The sequence below is a fragment of the Ailuropoda melanoleuca genome, chromosome 4 (assembly GCF_002007445.2).
Source record: "Ailuropoda melanoleuca isolate Jingjing chromosome 4, ASM200744v2, whole genome shotgun sequence".
In the NCBI taxonomy this organism is placed as follows: domain Eukaryota; kingdom Metazoa; phylum Chordata; class Mammalia; order Carnivora; family Ursidae; genus Ailuropoda; species Ailuropoda melanoleuca.
In genome coordinates, this window is record NC_048221.1 from 95,157,310 (window position 1) to 95,176,198 (window position 18,889).

Consider the following 18,889-nt stretch of genomic DNA (forward strand, 5'->3'; position numbering starts at 1 on the left):
AACCCGCGTACCCGAGGGGATCTTGCTCCAACAAAATACTCAGTCATCTCCTTCTATATAAAGCGAAAATTTCCTCGAGCTGTGTCTTTGCCCAGCTCCTCACCCTCGCCTCGCCCCCTTAGTGCTGTGGCCTGCTTAGGTCTCCACTCCGCGGAGCTTCCCCTTTTCCAGGACTGAGGCTGGAGCGAAGGAGGAGGGGGAAGAAATAAATGAAAAGTCGGGGTGGGGGGTGGAGCAGCGAGACAGGGAGGAGGGTAGATAGCCTGAGACGGAAACCGGAGAGAGAGAGAGACGGGTACAGAGAGCCAAAAAGAGCCGGAGAGGTCGCAAAAGAGGCACAGGCGCTCGCCGCGGATTCGGTAACGATTCCTTCCGCAGGCGTTTCTGCCGCGGCTCTGCAGCGCTCGGCCCTGGGCTGCCCCGGACGCGAAGGGCTGCAGGGTGCGGTCGCCTCACCTCCCCCCCTCTCGCCGCCCCCTCCCCACCTCGCCCAAGGGGGCCGGAACGGCGTCGGCGCGCGGGGGCTTTTCGGAGCAGTCGAGTGGAAAATAGACTTTAACCCGCTTTGTGGCGACCAGGGCGCCCGAAGCGCTCTCCCGGACTAGGGCTCCCGGCGCTCAGGCGGGCCACTCCCAAGACCCGGCCTGGAGTCCCTGCAGAGTCACGCGGCACCCGGAACCCCTGGCCTCGGGGCGCGGGCAGGCCCGGTTCAGATCTGCTCACCCTGCCGCGGCTCGGCCGCTCCGACTGACCGCAGCGCGCTGCGGTCCCCTCCTTGCAGTGTGCTCGCAGGGTCCGGGTCCCAGCCTCCCCATCACCGCCCAGCTGGGTGCGGTGTTTCCTGCGGCCTGGAAGGCCCGGGCGAAAAAGTTTGCGGAGTACTGGTTCTCCTCACCCTCTCACCCCCAGGAAATTATTGCAAGAAATGGAAACCTGACGGAGCAGAGTCGTCCGCTGCTCCACGGTCGCAGGTGTAAGGTGAGGGTCAGGGGAGGCCAGGCGGCCGCTGCGTTCCCTGGACGGCCCGTGTGTATTCTTGGAGACAGGGTCGACCTGCTCGGGCCAGCTCCAAGTTAAAGGCCCGAGGCCGTGGCCTGGCCCGGCCCGCCTGCACCTGAGCCCCACGACCAGAGAAGGCGAGGAAAGCAGCTGATCGTCCTGTGCTGAGGCCCGCCGACCCGGAGCGAGCAGAGCGCGGCCGCCGGGGCTGTGCCAAGGAAGTGCTTCCGAACCCGGATTTGCGACTTGAGGTCTGCAAAGTGACCACGCAGGCGGCTCCTCGCGCGCTGTCCCGGGCCTGGCCCCTTGTGAAAAGAATTAGGCGCTCCCTTTCTGGAGTTGTCCCCCGCAACACTCAGAAAACGCTAAACCTCACGAACAAGGCCGCAGCTTTCAGACCGCGGCCCAGGAGACGGACAGTGGGTGAGCGGGAAGGTCCCGGAGGCCAGGGGACCAAGGACCTGGTTATCGGAGAACGTATTTATTGGGCAAAAAACACCCTCCCTCCACTCGGATCCAAGTTGTCTGAGAACTGAAACGACATCCCAGGATGAATTGGAGAGGGTTCAACTGAGTTATACATCAGGAAGTGGGGTAGGAGTTTCTCCCAAGCCCCAGGCCCCTCGGACACCTTCTTCGGCTCCCGCGTGGTCTAAGACCGTTAGGGCGGTCTCCAGACTCAGCTAAAAGGGCAGAGACGCCAAGAGAAGCCTGTGGCGAGGGGCGGATGGGGGGCTGGGGGAGGCCTAGATAGCCCAGCGGAGGCTCCAGTCCGCTTTTTGCCTCCGACTGCTGGCTCCTTCCCCACCCGCGGTCCCTCGCCCCGCCCCGCCCCGCCCCCCACCTTGGGGCAGGTGAGCGGCGGCCAATGGGCGAGCGCGGGGCAGGTGCCGGCTAACTCGCGCCTTGCAGCGCAGCGGCCGAGGCTGTGCTGGGCAGTGCTGGGAGGACCAGGGGCGGGGGTCTGTCCTGGCTGGACTCGGGAAGGAGGGGGCCGGGCTCAGCCCCCAGGCCGTAGAGGCAGCTCGCAGCATCGCACCGAACCCGCGCCAGTGCCCGCGCCGGGAGCTGCCCGCTCGGCCCCAGAGGCCGGCGCGCCTAGCTGCGCGCGGTGGCCCGACTCCGCGTTCGCTCGCTCTCACTCCCCTCGCCTCTCCTTGCCTGGCTCGCCGGCAGGGTCTGAGCGCGGGCGGGCGGGCGGGGGAGGTGAGGGGTGCTGGTGTGTGTGCATGTGCCTGGCTGGGTGCACACCCCGCACGGCGGCGGCGCCAGGACGCGGAGCGCTCCCCAGAGCCCGGCTGCCTCGCTCGGCTCTGGCGACCGCGACCATGTTCCAGCCCACAGCCAAGCGCGGCTTTACCATCGAGTCCTTGGTAGCCAAGGACGGCGGCACCGGCGGGGGCACTGGCGGCGGGGGCGCCGGCTCCCATCCTGGCGGCGGCCGCCTCGGAGGAGCCACTCCGGCCCACGGCGCTCAATTACCCTCACCCCGGCGCGGCCGAGGCGGCCTTCGTGAGCGGCTTCCCCGCCGCCGCCGCCGCCGCCGCCGCCGCGGGCGCCGGTCGCTCGCTGTATGGTGGACCCGAGCTTGTGTTCCCCGAGGCCATGAACCACCCCGCGCTGACCGTGCACCCGGCGCACCAGCTGGGCGCCTCCCCGCTGCAGCCCCCGCACTCCTTCTTCGGCGCCCAGCACCGGGACCCTCTGCACTTCTACCCCTGGGTCCTGCGGAACCGCTTCTTCGGCCACCGCTTCCAGGGTGAGTGCCCATGCTGTGCCCGCTTAGGCGGCCGGCCAGCGCCGGCGCTGCCGTGGGGCGGGGGAGGCTCGGGGGCGTTCGGGCTGTTCAGAAGTTGTTGAAACAAGGCTGTGGGGTCCGCAGAGGCCGATTTCCAAACCGAGAAGAGCCGCGCCGGATCCACTCGCTTCTGCGGCGTTGGGTTCCCTCCCAGAGAGCCAGTTTGGGACCTCCAGGCTTTCCCAGAAACGGTGCAGTTTCGGACGCCAAGCCCGGGCGCATCCTTGGAGCCTCTCCTGATCCTCCCCGCGGCCTGCCAGACTCTCTCCAGGCTGAGGCAGTCCCAGCCCAGAGAGCGCCCGCCGCCCCCTCCCTCTGCCAGGGCTGGACCTGGGACCCTTCGCTCGCACATCCACCACCAATTCCCAGATATCCGCTCTCGCCGGCGCGTCCGAGCAGGGCAAAGTCCACCCGCGTGCCCCGGGTCTGCGGAGAGAAGGGGCAGCAGGGAGGGCAAACTGGAGAGTTAATGTTCAGTGTGGAGTGCTCTACTGTCTTGGGGTGTTTCTCAGCAACCTCAACCCGACTTCTTGAAGTCACAAGTGCCTTTCGGACCCACTGTCGGGAAGGGTTGCATTTGCAACCGGCTTCCTTCGTCTTGTGCCGACTCTGGGAGCCCACCCGGCTGCGGCGCGACCGACGGCCGTCCTCCCAGGCAGGGGGCGGGGGCGGAGGGCTTTTAAGGTCGTTGGCTAGCCGAGCTCCCACGTCTTCACTGGGCAATGGGTTCGCTAATGAAGATCCCCCACTGGCCTTACAAACGCACACACACGTTTCAATTATCTGACTTTCCCAAAGGAAAGGGAGTTGCATTTGTTGGAGTTCGTTTTCTTCCTTGAATTTGTTAAAGTTTCTCTTTTCTTGTCATTTTTTTCTTTTTAAAGAATGGCCTTAATTTGTGCAGTAATTGCTTTAGTTTCCAGCTTTATTTTGTTAGTGTAGACGGGACTGGACCTCAGCCTTTTTAGGTTCCATGACTCAGAGCTAGGTAACCCGGCTTTTAGTGAAACAAATGAAAAGGATATGGCTAGAGCTTCGGCTGCCATCCTAATCTGAGGATAAATCGCGGTCTACACAGTCAAAGTAAACCAGATGCTTGGTACCACTATTTAGATAACAGAAGAAAAATGATCTTTGGAAGCTTTGGCTATAGCTGCTGAACTGTTTCATGGAAAGCCACTTTCCTGGTCCAATTTGTGAATTCGCTTAGTCCCATCTGACCAGTAGATACGGACCCAGCAGATCCCACAATATAAAAGAATGTAATTACTTGAACAAGAATTTTTGTGGGCAGACCTGTCTCCCCTGCGATTTCAAAGATTTGCCCAAATCATGGGGTGAGGGGAGGGAGCCTATGGTGTCAGCCGCTTTGGGCATGAAACCTGTCAATTACAATAATTGTTTACCGCTAAAAATGAATGAAGTTTTATTCAAAACTGAGTAAACCACCTCGGTGCTCCTTGGGCCCAGCCCGGCCTGGGTCTCAAAACTTGGCACCCATGGGCCGATCTGAGAGTGGAGGCTATTTTTGAACCGTCGTGCCAGGGCAGCAGAGGGACCTGTGGTTAGGAGGCTGGTGCAGGGACAGGGGCTCTGAGGAGAGGGCAGAGCCGGTCCTAAGCCCTGTGGTATCTGCTCATCCGGGGGTGGCCTCCCTGGCGGGGCCCTCGGCTTCGGACCCGGCGCCCCACGCCCTCCTCGCTGCTTTTCCCGCCTCTGCCCTCGTCCCCGCCGGCGCAGAGCGCCGAGGGCCGGGGACACCTCGAGACAGATCCAGCTCCGGCTCTGAGCATTCCCAGCCAAGCGAGGCCAGATGAATTCTCCGAAAAACCTTCTCAGAAATTGCCGCGGCTCCCTGAGCCATCAGTCCCGGCGGGCACGTTGTCGAGTTGCAAAAACGGTTGGATTTTTCTCTCAAGAACCGTGTCTGGACGCGGAGATGGAGCCATGCGTGGCCAATGCGGAAATCCGTTGGACACGGAAGGACTTTTCCGACCCTGAGACGTTTCGGCTTTGGGTCCGGTCTTCGTCGCCGCGGACCAGTGCGCGCCCCGGCAGCTGTGAGCCTTGCGGTCCCAGCGGAGCCTCGGGGCCGCGGGCCGAGCCGTCCCAGGCCCTCCGGCGCCGCGTTTTCTAGAGAACCGGGTCTCTGCGATGCTCATTTCAGCCCCGTTTTAATGCAAGAAACGAAACCCTACACGAACGAAAAGGAACATGTCTGCGCTCCGTGCGCAGCGCCCTCCGGCAGCGCGGGCAGGCGCGCGGGGAAGCGGCTTCTCCGCTGAGCCAGGCGGTGGAAGAGGGGGAGCCCACGCGGCATGGTCTGGATCAGGCGGCGGGATCCTGAAGCCGGTGGCCTTCGAGGCCTGAAGGGGAGGAGCCGGCGGAGACCGGGAATTGGCGGACTACGGTGCTATTTCTCGGACTCAGGACTTTCCAGACCGGGAACAGCGTCTGGAAGGGGCCTGGGAAGCCCCAACCCTTCGGGATCGCGTTGGTAATGGGCCGGTGCTTCAAAGGGCGCCTTTGTTCCGGCAGGAGGAGGGGGAATGAGGTTATCTCCGCAGCTTGGCCCGCCTCGCCCACTCGTCGCCCCAGGCTCCTCCGCCCAGCCGGCCAGTCGGGAGCCCCCGGCCGACCACGGCCACTCCAGCAGGGAGTGCGGCGGCCCGCGGCGGCACTTTGGATCCCTAGCTCCCACCTCGGGCCACCTCAGTCCTGGGAGTCTCTACTGCCACTCTTTGCCCTGAAAGGGCCTGCACTGAGAGGATGGAGGAAAACGGGGTGGGGTTCAATTCCACCCGGCTCCAGGGAAGGCTAAGTCACCCTCCTTCCACTTCCACCTCTCCTTGTCTCAAACTGACAGCCCACTGGCACAGGCCAGAACCTCTGCATGGAAACAGGCCACACTGGCCCCAGCCCCAAGCTTGTTCTGCTCTTGTGGTCCAGTGAAGGGAAACTGAAGCTGTGCTGGGGATCATTGAGACCCCCTACCCATAATGAGTGGGGCCCAGGAACATAGACACCTAAGGCATCACTCTGTCCCTACAGAGACATAGAGCTATTGATCGGTTTGTCCGGATAGTTAGTTTTGCACTAAACCCCCTCTTTCTTAACAGGAAAAAGCCTTGCTTCTTTTGAAATCCAATCTGTCATTACTTTTCAGTGTCTTGAGTAATTTTCCTGCCCCTTGGTTCTTCGTGGTTGGGTCAGAAGGACCCCTATGTTTCTGCCCGTACATGTGGACATAGACTGGAGGACACATTCTATCTGCCCCAACAGGACATGACAGTAAACCAAGCAACCTAGCTTTTCCTAAAATAAGCCAGACTTGAGGCAAAGGGATGTGTGTATGTCAGAAGGACAGAAGCTTGTTGCTTCCATCCTCCACTTTGGGTTTATAAAGACAAACACAGAGAACCCCACCATGTCAATGACCAACACACACTCCCAGAATTACAGAACAGCCATCAAATCCTACACACACCGAGGCAGGCAGCAGTCCTGCTTTCTCAGCCACAGACTGTCCTTGACACCCCTGCACCCCGGTGCACTCCCATCTATAGGGTCTCTCCAGGCTGCCACCTCACTTTTGACCAGCCTGGGCCAGTTGAGCTCCTGAGGCTAACTCCGTGAACTCTGGGATGAGCAAGGCCTTCTCCCTGTCCAGCTCACTTGTCCAGAGGAAAAACCACTGTTGGGGCTTCACCCAGGCTCAGAACAATGCCGTTTTTTGAAGCAATTCAACATCAGCAAGAAATGTTTCCTTCCCACCCTCCACTCCCACCTTTCTCTGGCCTATCACACAGGTACCCACTTAAGACTTGAGTTCTTATTCCTACTCGGACCAGGCTCTTCCTTTCATTCTTTCTTGTCTATCTCTGTCAGACCAGCTCCTTGATCATCTATTCCCTCCACCACCAGCAGTTAAACTTCCTTCAGTCAGGCCTAACAGCCCTGGGCCTGCCTCCACCTTGAAGGGCATTGTGTCCTTACACTGGGCACAGTGACCCCCTCATCTCCCCATGATGTGATGCCACTCCTTTTGTAGCTGCACAGATCCAGCCACTTGAAATGGAAAAGTGATTGTCAGGGGACTTTATCTCCCCTCTAGCAACCTTGTTCCAGAGAAAACCCCAGCAATAAAGTTCACCCGTGTAAGCGTCCGACGTGGAGAAAGTAATGCCAGTCAGTTTCCACCAGCAGAGGGACATGAACAGTTACCTGGAGAGTTTTAGCAATAGTGTCTCAATTATGTGCCCTTCACTTACAGAAGTATTTGCAGAGACGGGAGATCCCAACTGAGATCCAAACAATTGCCTTAAACAAAACAACGGGTCAAACTGGTTAAAACCAGGGGGCCATTTCTGAAGAAATTAATTGGATCAGTCAATCTCAACAGCTAACTGTGTGAAAACATTCCATCTAGGACTCTTCGTTGTCAGTGGGTCAGGGGTACTGATAAGTACCACTGCATGAGAATCCATGGGTGATGTCAGGGCCTGTTTCAAGTCTGAGAGCATGGGCGACCAAGCCAGAGATTGTGTGAAGGCCTAGTGGGGGGTTTATTGAGCATGGGGCTGTGGGTGGAAGCTTATTTTGGCTTTTGTAGTTCCTGACCTCACCACCCCGGCCTCGTCCAACTCAGTGTCAGCCCCTCCTCCTGCATGTAGGAGCTGAGTTCCCATGATGGCCAACATTTGCCAAGGGACAATCACACTCTTTGAAAATCCTGTACGGTAGATGGGAGAAAAAGACAGTAGGGAGGCTGGAGCATATATTTACACACGCCCATGCAGAAACCAATATATCTATATCTATATATATTAGAGAGAAAGATGACATCTAGATATTTATACACGTGTTTCTTCAGCACGGGACTATTCAGGGATGAAGCAAGGCCTTTTCCCACCAGAGAGCAGTAGGGGGGGGGCTTTACCTGAAGGCCTGGGGGAGAGAGGTGGGGAAAGGGGAGGAAGAAGCCTGACCTTAGACCTTCAGGTGTTGCCTGGACATTGACCTAGCAGCCGGCCTATTTTTAGCACTTGCAAGGTAGAGCCTGGGCCTGTTGGCAGGAATTTTCAAAGGGCTAGCAGCCTGAGCATTTAGCTGCAAGCGTGGTTTAAACAGGTGTGAAAAGAGAGTGCCTTGGGTCCCTTCTAGTTCCTGAAAATGTGTTTGGCACCAGGGTGCTTAGCAGCCTCACTGTTCCCCTTCCTGACACTCAGCCCTGTGCCTACTCTTGGCGCTTTTTGAGGGAGATAGGACAGGGCCAGGGGACAAAGAGAGCTAAGGGACTTATCCCACCCCCGGGCCTCTTCCAAGGCTCCAGGCGCTGTGGATTTGGGCCGGCTGGCGCCTCGCTGGGCCTGGGCCCTCCTGCTGGCCCAAAGAGTGATCCTCTACTCTGCTCTTCCACGCCTCCCACGACCGACCGGGTAGCTCTCGAGCCCTAGGGAAGTATTGGGGGAGGAGAGAGGAGTGGACTTAAGGAAGGGGCGGCACAAGGGAAAGGGGAGAAGTGGGGGCGGGAGTCAAGGATAGCAGAGGGTAACTGAGCGCCGAGGGCGTTTGCGAGCGGGGCCAGAGGGCCGGGCTTGGCCGGCTCCCGCGGGCGGCCCGGCGGCCAGGCTGCAGGCTCACGGCACCCCTTCTCTCTGTCTGTACCTGCTGTGTTGCCGTCGGCGGCGCGGCCGCAGCGAGCGACGTGCCCCAGGACGGGCTGCTTCTGCACGGCCCCTTCGCGCGCAAGCCCAAGCGGATCCGCACGGCCTTCTCGCCCTCGCAGCTCCTGCGGCTGGAGCGCGCCTTCGAGAAGAACCACTACGTGGTGGGCGCCGAGCGGAAGCAGCTGGCCGGCAGCCTCAGCCTCTCGGAGACGCAGGTAATAATCACCCCGCCGGCCCGCGCTCGGCCCGCGAGCCCAGGTGGAGGTGGGGGGGGCAGGTGCAGGAGGGGCCCGAGTCTCACCTCCCCCTCGCCTTCCCCGGAGCCCCGTCCCACCCAGTTCCAAAATCCACCCTCCCCCGCGGCCTTCCCGCAAAGCCTGTCTCTTAGAGCCCCTTCCGTGCCGCTGCGTTTAGCCTCGTGGAGGCCGCAGGACTTCTGTCAAGCACTAAGGACCCACCAGGAGGTTGGAATCAAACCACAACCCAGCCTGCTCTCAAAGCCCATAGGAGGTGCCAGGTTCTTAGCAGAAGGCAGGGCGTGGACCCCACGCCGCAGTCACTCCCGAGCTGTCCCAGTGTCCCCTGGAGCCGTCTCAGCCCTGTGGCTACTGAGGCTCTTCTCCCGCCACTCCTCTGGGGTGCTCACGGTTTTGTGGGAGGCCCGGGCCTTTCCCCGCACCGGCTTTGCTGGTGTTCATGGGCAGAGTTGGCGGAGGCCTCGGCTGCCCACCAGCGGATGTGGTGTGGGGAGAAAGCCCACGTGTCCTCAGGCTATAAACATCAGAAGCAGAGGAATTAGCCAAGAAGGGGCCAGCCCTGCTTGGGGTCCGAGGGTGGCGGTGATCTCTGCGCAGGCAGGCTGGTAGGGCTCTGGAAACTGGTGTGTGTTTGGGGGCGCAGACATGTGAGGTACCTGGGAACGGTGAAAAAGTAGATTCTGGGACTCAGGGACTGTGTTCAAACATCTGACGGGCTGTTGAGCTGGGGAAGGAACAAACTCCAATGGCGTTGGGGAGGTTTTGAACTGGGTGAAATTACAGTAACCACGTAGTATTTTTGTAATTGATAATTAAGAAAAGAAAAATTTAAAGAACTAGATTGGAGTCATAGGGAGGCAGATTTGGGTTTATTGTAAGTAAAGACTTTGCCATAAATAAATGCTGCCTGGAAGAACCGCCCCAGCCCTTGGTCCCCGGGAGCACCACGTGCTGTAGGGGCTGGCTGCTACCCTGGAGGCAGATTGCAGGGTCCGGACAGCCTCGGGAGACCTTACTCCCTTCCACCCCTCACAACTCCCAGATGTGCAAATGAGAGAGGTCCGCCTGCTGGCCCACCAGCTCCCACCCCGACAGCTTTCTATCACCCTCTCCCCTTTCTTGCTGGTCTGGCCCCTGCTGCCTTCCAATTCTAGTCCTGGAAAGAGGCGTCTGGGGGAAGGGGGCAGTCCGGGGTCTCCGGAGTAGTGAAGATAGGAAGGGGGCTCAGTGGGGGAGTCCAGACCCTAAGTGCCTCCCCAGCTCCCCTGGCAGACGTCACTCGCTGGTCCTCGCGTCCTATTTTGGTTTCTATTGTCAAGACGTCTTATCTGTCTGATGCCCCATTTAATCACACATTGCTCTGGTCTCCACTGGAGGACCCGTGCTTTTTCAGATTTGCTAGTTGGGCTGTTCTAACTGCAGAGATAAAGCTTACAAAACAACAGAGTTCATTTTGAAAATGTTTTAAAGAAATACATGCTAAAAAACCAAGTTAATAAAATAATACCACCGTTCCCTCCTGGCAAACAGTGTTTTAAAATTGTTGTCTAAAACAAGGGGTCAATTTAAGAATGGTGTTTATAGTTAACATTATTTAAAAAGTATTAGTTATTAAATTTTAATTGCAGAAGTGTAAGAAAACAAAATGGTTTATAATCTTCCCACCCACAGATGAACACTTGTTGAAATAATGTCATTGTTTTTAAACTTTCAGTTTTTTAGCTCAGTGAGAGCATTTTTAATTAACTTTCTTTCAAACTGAATCTAGCTGCCTGTTTCCTCCCAACAACACCAGTTAGTAAATGTAATGATTGTTTCCTTCATTTTTATTTCAAACATATTTAAAACAAAACCAGATAGAATAATAGAGTATATCCAGTTTAACTATCTAAACTCATGTCTAATCTTGTTCTACCTATCGATGAGCTGGTTTTAGCATATGGAACAAAAAACCCCATAGAACTATGGGAGGTTTGAGCCTGAGAAACCTCTTGTAGAGGCTAGCCTTTTCAGGTGAGGACTCTAAGTTAGAAAGATGGACTGAGCAGAGCTCCCTAGGCAGGCAGGTTGGATTTCATTATCTGCCTCCTTGCTAACTGACTGTGTGACCTTGTGCCAGTTACTCAACCTCTCTGAGCTCTGATTTTCTCATCTGGAAAACAGATTGTTTAAGGATTAAGGGCACCTATAGGAACTCAATATTAATTCTCATCCCCCATCCTTCCCTTCCCTTCCCTCTGTTTAAAGTAGTATATATCAAGTTAGTGTTACAGTAAGCCCCTAACCTGGGCTTCCTGACTTAGTCTAGTGTTTCTTCTGCCGTATCTGGCCTCCTTCATCATCATAGCTGTCTTTCTGTCCCTCTTGTAACTTATCATTTGGACTTAGGCTAATTAACTAATTATCCATCTTTCAGTATTTACCACGCAAGCCTACCTGTCATTTCCAACTATTGGCTATTTGTCAAGCATCAGTCTCTGCCATCAGCCCCCTGCCATCTATTTCTACTGTCAGTATCTACATTTGTCTCTTGGAGCTCTCCAATCCATCCTGCACAGAGAGCTGTTTTGTATCTAGCCATGTACTTCTGTCTGATCTCATTAAACTGCCTCTCCAAAGCTGGGTAATTTATATTTCCAATTTTCTATTAATTACATTCTTCTCCTTCCTAACAATAACTCTCATTTACCCAACTGTTGATTATTTCCTTATCATCTCTTCTGTTTTATCTTCTGTGTATCTACCATCCATCTCGAGCTTCCATGTCTATAGGTCTAGTTAGCTACTGACAGATGGCATATTCATGTGTCTGCTAGTGCTTACCTACCATGTCATCAGCTCTGCCTTTGTCTTCTTTCTGAGCCTCCATTGCTGTACCTGTAAGATTTAATGAAATGAACTCCGTGGTTCTTTTCAGTCCTGAGTTTCTGGCTCAACTATATTCTACTTCTCTGTGTTTCTCTATAATGCTTCCTCCAAGTTCTCAGAGCTCACAGTACATCTCCCATATATCATAATATGCATAGGACTTTGCTGCTGTGAAATTATCTACCATGTCCAAATGTCACTCGGTAGACTGACTAGGTTGATCTCGCAAGGAAATCCTAAAGTACAGATCCCCAGGCCCCATTCAGGAGCTTCTCTTAGGAGTTCCGGGGTAGGATCCAGGAAATGTTTTTAAAACAGCTTTCTCGGTGATTCTGATGAACAACAGGCCAGCTTTGGGAGCCAGAGGTCAAGCCTTCCTGCTTCTCTCTCTATACCCTAGGGTCCAGCTTAGCGACCAGCAAGCAGTCGATGCTCCGTAAACATGTATTGAATGAATAGGCAAATCTCTTTTGATTGTACACACACCCATGTGTTAACTCTATCAGTCATTTCCCTTGCTTTCTGTAGTCACTGACCCCTCCCTGTCCCTCTGTTTTCTATTTTTCCCTTGCACTTTACTTTAGATGATCTAGTTTTATCCACCAGTTGATGGATAAAACTCCTGGTGGGGTTAAGGAAATCCGTGTGTGGGTCTTAACCCAGGACTCAGGGGGCTCTGCACGCTCACAGCTTTAGTACGGAGTGTTGGGAGGTGGGCAACCCGAACTTCTTTGTTGGGGCAGGTTTGTATGTTTGGTTGAGAGTTGGGTATTTATGTTGGGCTGGCCGTGGGTCAATCCAGGAAGTGGAGGGAGTCTTCCCCGGGAAAGGGCTAGTTCTCTTTTCTGGCTCTGATTACTTGCTCCTCACTGCTCTGGTGCAGCCTCAGAGTCTGATCCAGTCCACATGATGCCCATCCAAGCGTCAGTCCTGGTGGGGCAGAGCCAGACTTGGGTCAGATCAGAGCTGTGCGTGGAAGTGAATGTGTGTCTGTGTGTGTGTGTGTGTGTTGAGTGTGTGTAGCATGTATGTCCTACAATGTGGGGCACGTACAGGCAGTGTGATTGATGCCCGAAGGCCAGGTGATATCATATGTGCACACGGCGTAGAATGCAGCTCGGTGCTTACGTGCATGCGTGGGGGCGGCATGTTAGTTTCATGGGGAATGAGAGAAAGCAGTTCTTTGCTCCAGGCTGATCAATTGGTCAGGGTTTCCAGCTGCCCCTTCTGCTCTGAACAGTTTAGCACGTGTTTCTTCACCTTCTCTGGCTTTGAGCTCAGTTGAGCTGTGAGGGAAAGGGGTGCGGAAATGCAGTCCTTAGCCTTGGAGATTCCTCATTCAGTGATGGGGGCACAATGTGAAGTGTGCATGTTTGCGGAACATGCACAATGAGTGACTGGAGTCTTCCTGAAGTCACAGCTGTGGGCTGGAGACCTGCTTAGGTGGAAGTTCCCAGAAGACCTCAGGCCCAGAAAGCTTGGAGGGATGCAGAGGATTCTAGGTCGGTGGGAAGGAAGGGGAGGGTTTGAAGTGGGTGGGAAGATGGAGCAGGAGCCGTCAAGTCTGCCACCATCTTGGGCCCAAGAACAGGTGGGGAGGTCTTAGAAGGAAGGAGTGTATGGTTTCCTGCCTGTGGGTCCTTCCTCCAGGGGCACTGGTAAGGAGACTTCTTGGGGTCCATTCCTGCTCTGAAAAACTCTGCTTTTTAGGGGATGGATGAGAAGGAGATATCCAAATGACTTGAAGTTTAGGGAAAGGTCAAGAGGCCTTTGTTACTAGCTCAATGTCGGTTCTGAGACGGACTCACCCCTTCTCCAAGTCTTGGCTCTTCCCCAAGAATGTCTGCATCAGTCAAGTTCTAGAGTCCAGTGGGAGGCAGGACAGGGCAGGGGAAGTAAGGGACACTGGAGTGGTTCCCTAGGGCCTCGTCCTGAGGAGGCAGCCGACTCTGTACTGTCTGAGAGTGAGGGCACGCAGCCGTGATGGGCTGGCAGAGGAGGAGACAAGAAGGCTTAGGATGAATTGGGCTATGGTTGATGTGGAGTCAGAGGTGGCCTCATTTGGTGGGCATAGCATGGCATTGGGCTTGACCCTGAGAGTGGGAGTAGCTCATATGATCAAATAATAGGAAATGGATCCCCAGCAGAGAGGGGTATTACCTTGATAGGGTGTTTGAACTCCTTGAGGAGTATTCTCCTGAAAGTATGCAGGCAGGAGCCACAGACTCTTCCATTTGGGATGGGCTAAAGTTGGGGACCAGTGGAAACAAAGGGATCCAAATCTGGGTCATTCAAATAGGTTATTCAAAAGTAAAGTCTGAAATAATTGGCTGGAGCTGTAGTTTGCTTGTGTGTTAGTTTCTTTGTCCATTCACTTGCTCGTTAATACATGCACACCTTCGTTCATTAATGTATACATACAGCAGTCAGTCCTCTAATACATTAATGCATGCATGCGTTCATTCACTCATCCACAGCACCTTCCTCATCCTGTTTCACTCATGCTGACCCTTGTGCCTCCCAACAATAGGTCTCCCTCCCTCCCCCAGATTCTCCATAGGAGTGGTTAATCTAATCCACCACATGGAGAATTAAGAATTGACCCTGTCGTAGAAGTGTCCACTGAACTATGCCTAAAAAGAATCCCATCTCTCCAGCAATTGCACTTCCTAAACCCCCCACCATTGATTTTCTTGGGCTCTCCAGTTCTGACCTAGGCACCAATTGCCAACAGCGCAGTGCCAAGTCACTCCACCTGTGCCCAACTTGCTGAACAGACTGGAACGTGCCCACGGGGACTCTAGCGTGGACTACTACACTGTTTTGGTTCTCCAGGTTCCGACAGCCTGACGAGGAGACAGAGGTTCGGGCAAATAAATGAACGCACTGTTCGGGTCACTGTTGCAGGACAGGGAAAATGACTAAGGGGGCACAGACAGGCAGTGGGGCAGGTCCAGCTCAGGAGCATCTGGGCAGGATTTTGAAGGCTGAGTGAGAGTACCCCAGGGGGGATAACTCAGGCAAAAGTGGAGAAGCTTCGAAGGAACTAGCTTCTCTGCAAAACCGAGACATTCAGTGAGGCGGGGACTTGGGAGACCACAAGGAAGCTCTCTCCAAACCCAGAGGAGTCAGAGATGGGGGAGGGGTTCCTCAGCCAACATCCCAACTGTGCCTGCAGGGGCTAGCCTGCGGGAATGGTGGGGAGGCGGGCGCAGAACAGACCCAGCCTCCTAAAACTAGCTCCCACAGAGCTGGGAGCCACACTGCATGACCCGGCTCCTTTCTAGGGCCTCTGTCCTCCAGGGAAAGGGCTCTGGGGCGACCCCAGATTGCCCTGCTGGGTTACAGAGGTGATGGGGTGTCACTCTTGCCTCCAACTACACTCAGAGCCCAATTCTTTTTCTTTTTTCTCAGTAAAAAACTAGTAATTTAAAGAAAAGACAGAAAAGTGGAAAGAAGCAATGTCACCCAAACTTTATGTACATTTCCTTCTAGTCTTTCCCCCCATGCATAGATTTTGTTTTCCCATGGTTGTGATCACACTGTGCCCAAACTGCATCCTGCCCTTTTCACTGATATTATTAAGTCATAAGCATCCCCCTGTTATTACAGTCTTTATAAACAGCATCTGGTCACTCAGCCTAAGGCTGTTCACAAGATAGCCAGTCTGCCTAGGGAGACAGTTTACCTCCCTGTTTCTAGAAAGCTGCCTCCTTGACCCTGGTTGTTTAAATGGAGAAAATATTCGGGATTACCTTTCATTTGGGTGTGCCTGGAAAGCTGGCTCTTGCCTGAAAACACAGCCTGCGCCCGGAGCTCCACCATCGGAAACTTTCCTTCTTTGGGTCAGCGTTGTGGGGCAAGGGTGGCAGGCTGGATCCATCCCACTACAGACTAGACTCCATCCTGAAAGGAGACTTGGAGTGTGTGGGAGAGAGAAGATGCAGAAAGGGGCCGGCTGTCCTGGTGTTTCCCAGAGCTTCCCCGGATTGCCCCATCACTAAGCTGGGCGCGCCTAGCCCTCAGCCAGCCCCTTGGGCTCTCAGGAATGCCGCTCCAGCCCCACCTCCAGGCCTGAGTCACACATGTGCCTTGCACAGGTGCTCACCCACCTGCTGGCTGCTGTAGTGTCCGTGGGCTCTAGCAGGCCGTGGGGGACAGGCAGGGGCCTGACGCAGTTGTGCCGAGAACCACCCAGGGCCCAGTCTGCCCTGTACCCAAGGAAAGGTGGTTATGGGATCTAGAAGTCTTGCACCCGAAGTGTCTACCAATTTTCCCTTGTCTGTCTGAGGTGAGACATGCAGGCGATGGGTTTGCACCCTGCCTTAGAGACGAGGGAAGATTTTCCTCTTACACCATCCGTGTGCCTCATTTCTTCCTGTCCCTGGCTGGCTGCCCCACCCCCACACAGTGCTCTAAAATTAAAGGGCAGGGCAGCCCCTGGGGAGGAGGTTCTATTAGGGGAAGCCTTGGATTGCGTGGGCTCCATGAAGGGAGGTGTTGTCTGGAAAGTGCGAAGATCAGAACGTCCTGGGCAGGAAATTGCTCCCTGGGCCCCGATGCAGGCCTGCTTTTGGCCGCCACTGCCTAGCTTTTCCGCCTTTCTCAGGGACTAGCAGCTGCACTGGGTAGCCTTCTGAGGACTGCCCCTGGCACCACCCAGGGCTCAAGGATCTTCCCTCAGCAGTTGCCACTGCTGCCAACACCCAGGTGCTCACCATCATTCCACACACACAGGACTTCCCACTCACCACTACCAAGGACACCATGGGTCACCCAGCGATAGCCAGCAGCAACCTACTGGCTTTGTAAATGAGCTGTCATTTTTAGGAAACCATCCCTGTCTCATAACCCTGCCATCTCTGTGTCACCTCCCCCAGGGACCTTCTGGAGCAAAAGCCTAGGAGGTGCCCTGGAGTCGCAAAGGCCCCAGAAAACCTCCCTCCTGTGGATGAGGGGCTTAAGCCCAGAGTGGGGAAGGAACTTAGCAAAGGATCAGCACCCAGGCCCACTTTCACCCACCTGAGGGTGGGGTTGGGGGGATGGCCTGGCTCTGCAAGGCCAAGTAAAGGCCTGCAAGGTCAGGAGGAGCTGACAGACTGAGTGAGGCTTCCTCCACAGTCCTTGAACACTAAGTCTAGTTAGGGAGCTGGGATCGGCCTCCTCGATCATGCATGAGAGGATGTTAAAGGCTGTATCCTGGACACTGAGCAAATGCTGGGGGAGGTGGGAGAAGTGAGGGGTGATGAGAGATACGGCTAAATCTGGATGAGAGATACGGCTAAATCTGGGGAGGCTTCCTGGAGGAGGTGAGCTTAGCATTATTGACCTGTCCCTCCAAGCCCCACGATCCACCACAGAAGACACTTGTCTGTTTTTGAACCCTCCCCTTGTCAGGACTCTCACTGCCTGACACAGAAGTGGGGAGCCCTCTCTGTTTAAAGAGGAGCTCACTTCTGCACCCTGAGATTTCTCCTATGTAACCTGTTTCCATATTTGAATGGGCTTCAGAGGCCAGCACTTTGGGGACAGGAAGTTTAGAGCACTGCCCCACTTGGGACTGCAGACACCCCTATGTCTAAGAAGGAGGAGGCCTCAGTGGTGGGTTTCAGACTACCCTGAGTAGCTACCCCCCTGACGGACCAGCCTTCCCACCTGCCCAGCTCAACCTCTGATGTGGGAGGGAGGGAATTCCACCTGACATTGTTCACAGGGTCCCCTGGAGAAGCTGACTGACCTAGGTGGTGTGTGAGTTGGAAACTTGAGTGTCAGGGTCTGTGACCCTAGGCATGCTCTGGCTGTCCCGGGCACTGCTCTTGGTGTGGACATCACCTCCTGGTTATGTAGCCATGTCCACTCTGCCTCTTTGTGCTGCAAAGATCATAGGGTGGCTGGGGGTGAGGGGGGGCACATCAGGCCCACAGGGCGCTTACCAGGACTCATGCAATGGCTTTTCACACGTTCGCCTACTTACTGTTTACCTCAGCCTTGGGAAAGAGCGATTATTATTTCTTCTCTAGAAACGGGTAGGGATCCAGGTCTGCTGGGCTCCAGAGCCTGGACGCCTCCCCTCTACCGTGCTGTGGCTACAGGATGCTCGGCAGCTCCGTGACCGCTCCCTTCCCTCTGTGAGAGGGACTGGAAGAAGGCTCCTCTCGGCCCACTGTGCCCTCTCCCTGCCCGACCTCGTTCACTTCTGGAAGCGTAGTCTTTCAGACCCAGCAGGTGGCACCTGGCCAGAGGAGAGGACCCTGGCCCTGGTTTCCCCACCTGACTCCCAGCTCAGCCTGGGTGCTGAGATCCCAGCGGCCGCTCTGGGGGCCTCCTGGGTGTTTCTTACTTCTGCCCCTCCCTCCCTGGCCCAGGTGAAGGTGTGGTTCCAGAACCGGAGGACAAAGTACAAGCGGCAGAAGCTGGAGGAAGAGGGGCCCGAGTCTGAGCAGAAGAAGAAGGGCTCCCACCACATCAACCGGTGGCGCATTGCCACGAAGCAGGCCAACGGGGAGGACATCGATGTCACCTCCAATGACTAGGGTGGGCAGCCATGGATCCGTGAGGGCAGAGCATCTGCTCGCTGCTGGCCAGGCCCCCGGGTGGGCCCAGCTGGACTCTGGCCGCTCCCCCGCCAGGCTTCGGAGAGGCCTCGAGTCGCGGCCCCACAGGGCTTGGAGCCTGGGGCCACCACTGACAGAGGGACAAGAAATGGGCTGGCTGAGGCCTGGGACTCCTTCACCTTCTCCTCAGAGAGCCCGCCTGCCTGGGCAGGCCGCCAGCCGCAGCAGCCTCCCAGCCGCTCTCCACTTCTCTTATCTCCTGTTTGTTTTGATGCGTTTCTGTTTTAATTTATTTTCCAGGCACCCGCTGTAGTTCTTAGTGATCCCCTTGTACCTCCCTTCCCTATGGGAATAATAAAAGTCTCTCTTTTAATGACACGGGCAGGGCATCCAGCTCCGCCCTGGAGCCTGTGAGCCTGGGGGGTGGATTCTGGCTCTGGGGACCAGTGGGGACTGGCTGAGCAAGCTTGTACAGCGCCTGGGAGCCTGGGGTGGGGCCTGGGAGACTCAACTCATTAACTTTTCTCCTTTGTTGGTGGTCTACCCTGATCTCTAGGTCCAGCTATAGAGCAAGGGAAACTGAGGCTAGACAGGGGAAAGGACTACCCTGTGTCTTAAGGGAGGTCATCTAGGCTCAGGTCTCCCCACGCTTATTGAGCAGTGGGAAACAGGCCCGTGTGGGTTAGGGGAGAGACAACTTGCCCACTGCTGCGTGCTGAGAGACTGGCGGCTCCTCCAATTCAG

General features: G+C 55.7%; 1 protein-coding gene across 1 annotated transcript; it reads left to right on the plus strand.

Moving 5' to 3' along the window:
* Window positions 1-1,600: 1,600 nt before the first annotated feature.
* On the plus strand, window positions 1,601-18,326 carry EMX1 (empty spiracles homeobox 1). Its single transcript, XM_034659347.1, is given in 4 exon segments — window positions 1,601-2,428; window positions 2,430-2,758; window positions 8,497-8,681; window positions 17,957-18,326. Coding segments are annotated over 4 exon segments (882 nt in total). The 5' UTR covers window positions 1,601-2,228; the 3' UTR covers window positions 18,125-18,326.
* The last annotated feature ends 563 nt before the right edge of the window (window positions 18,327-18,889 follow it).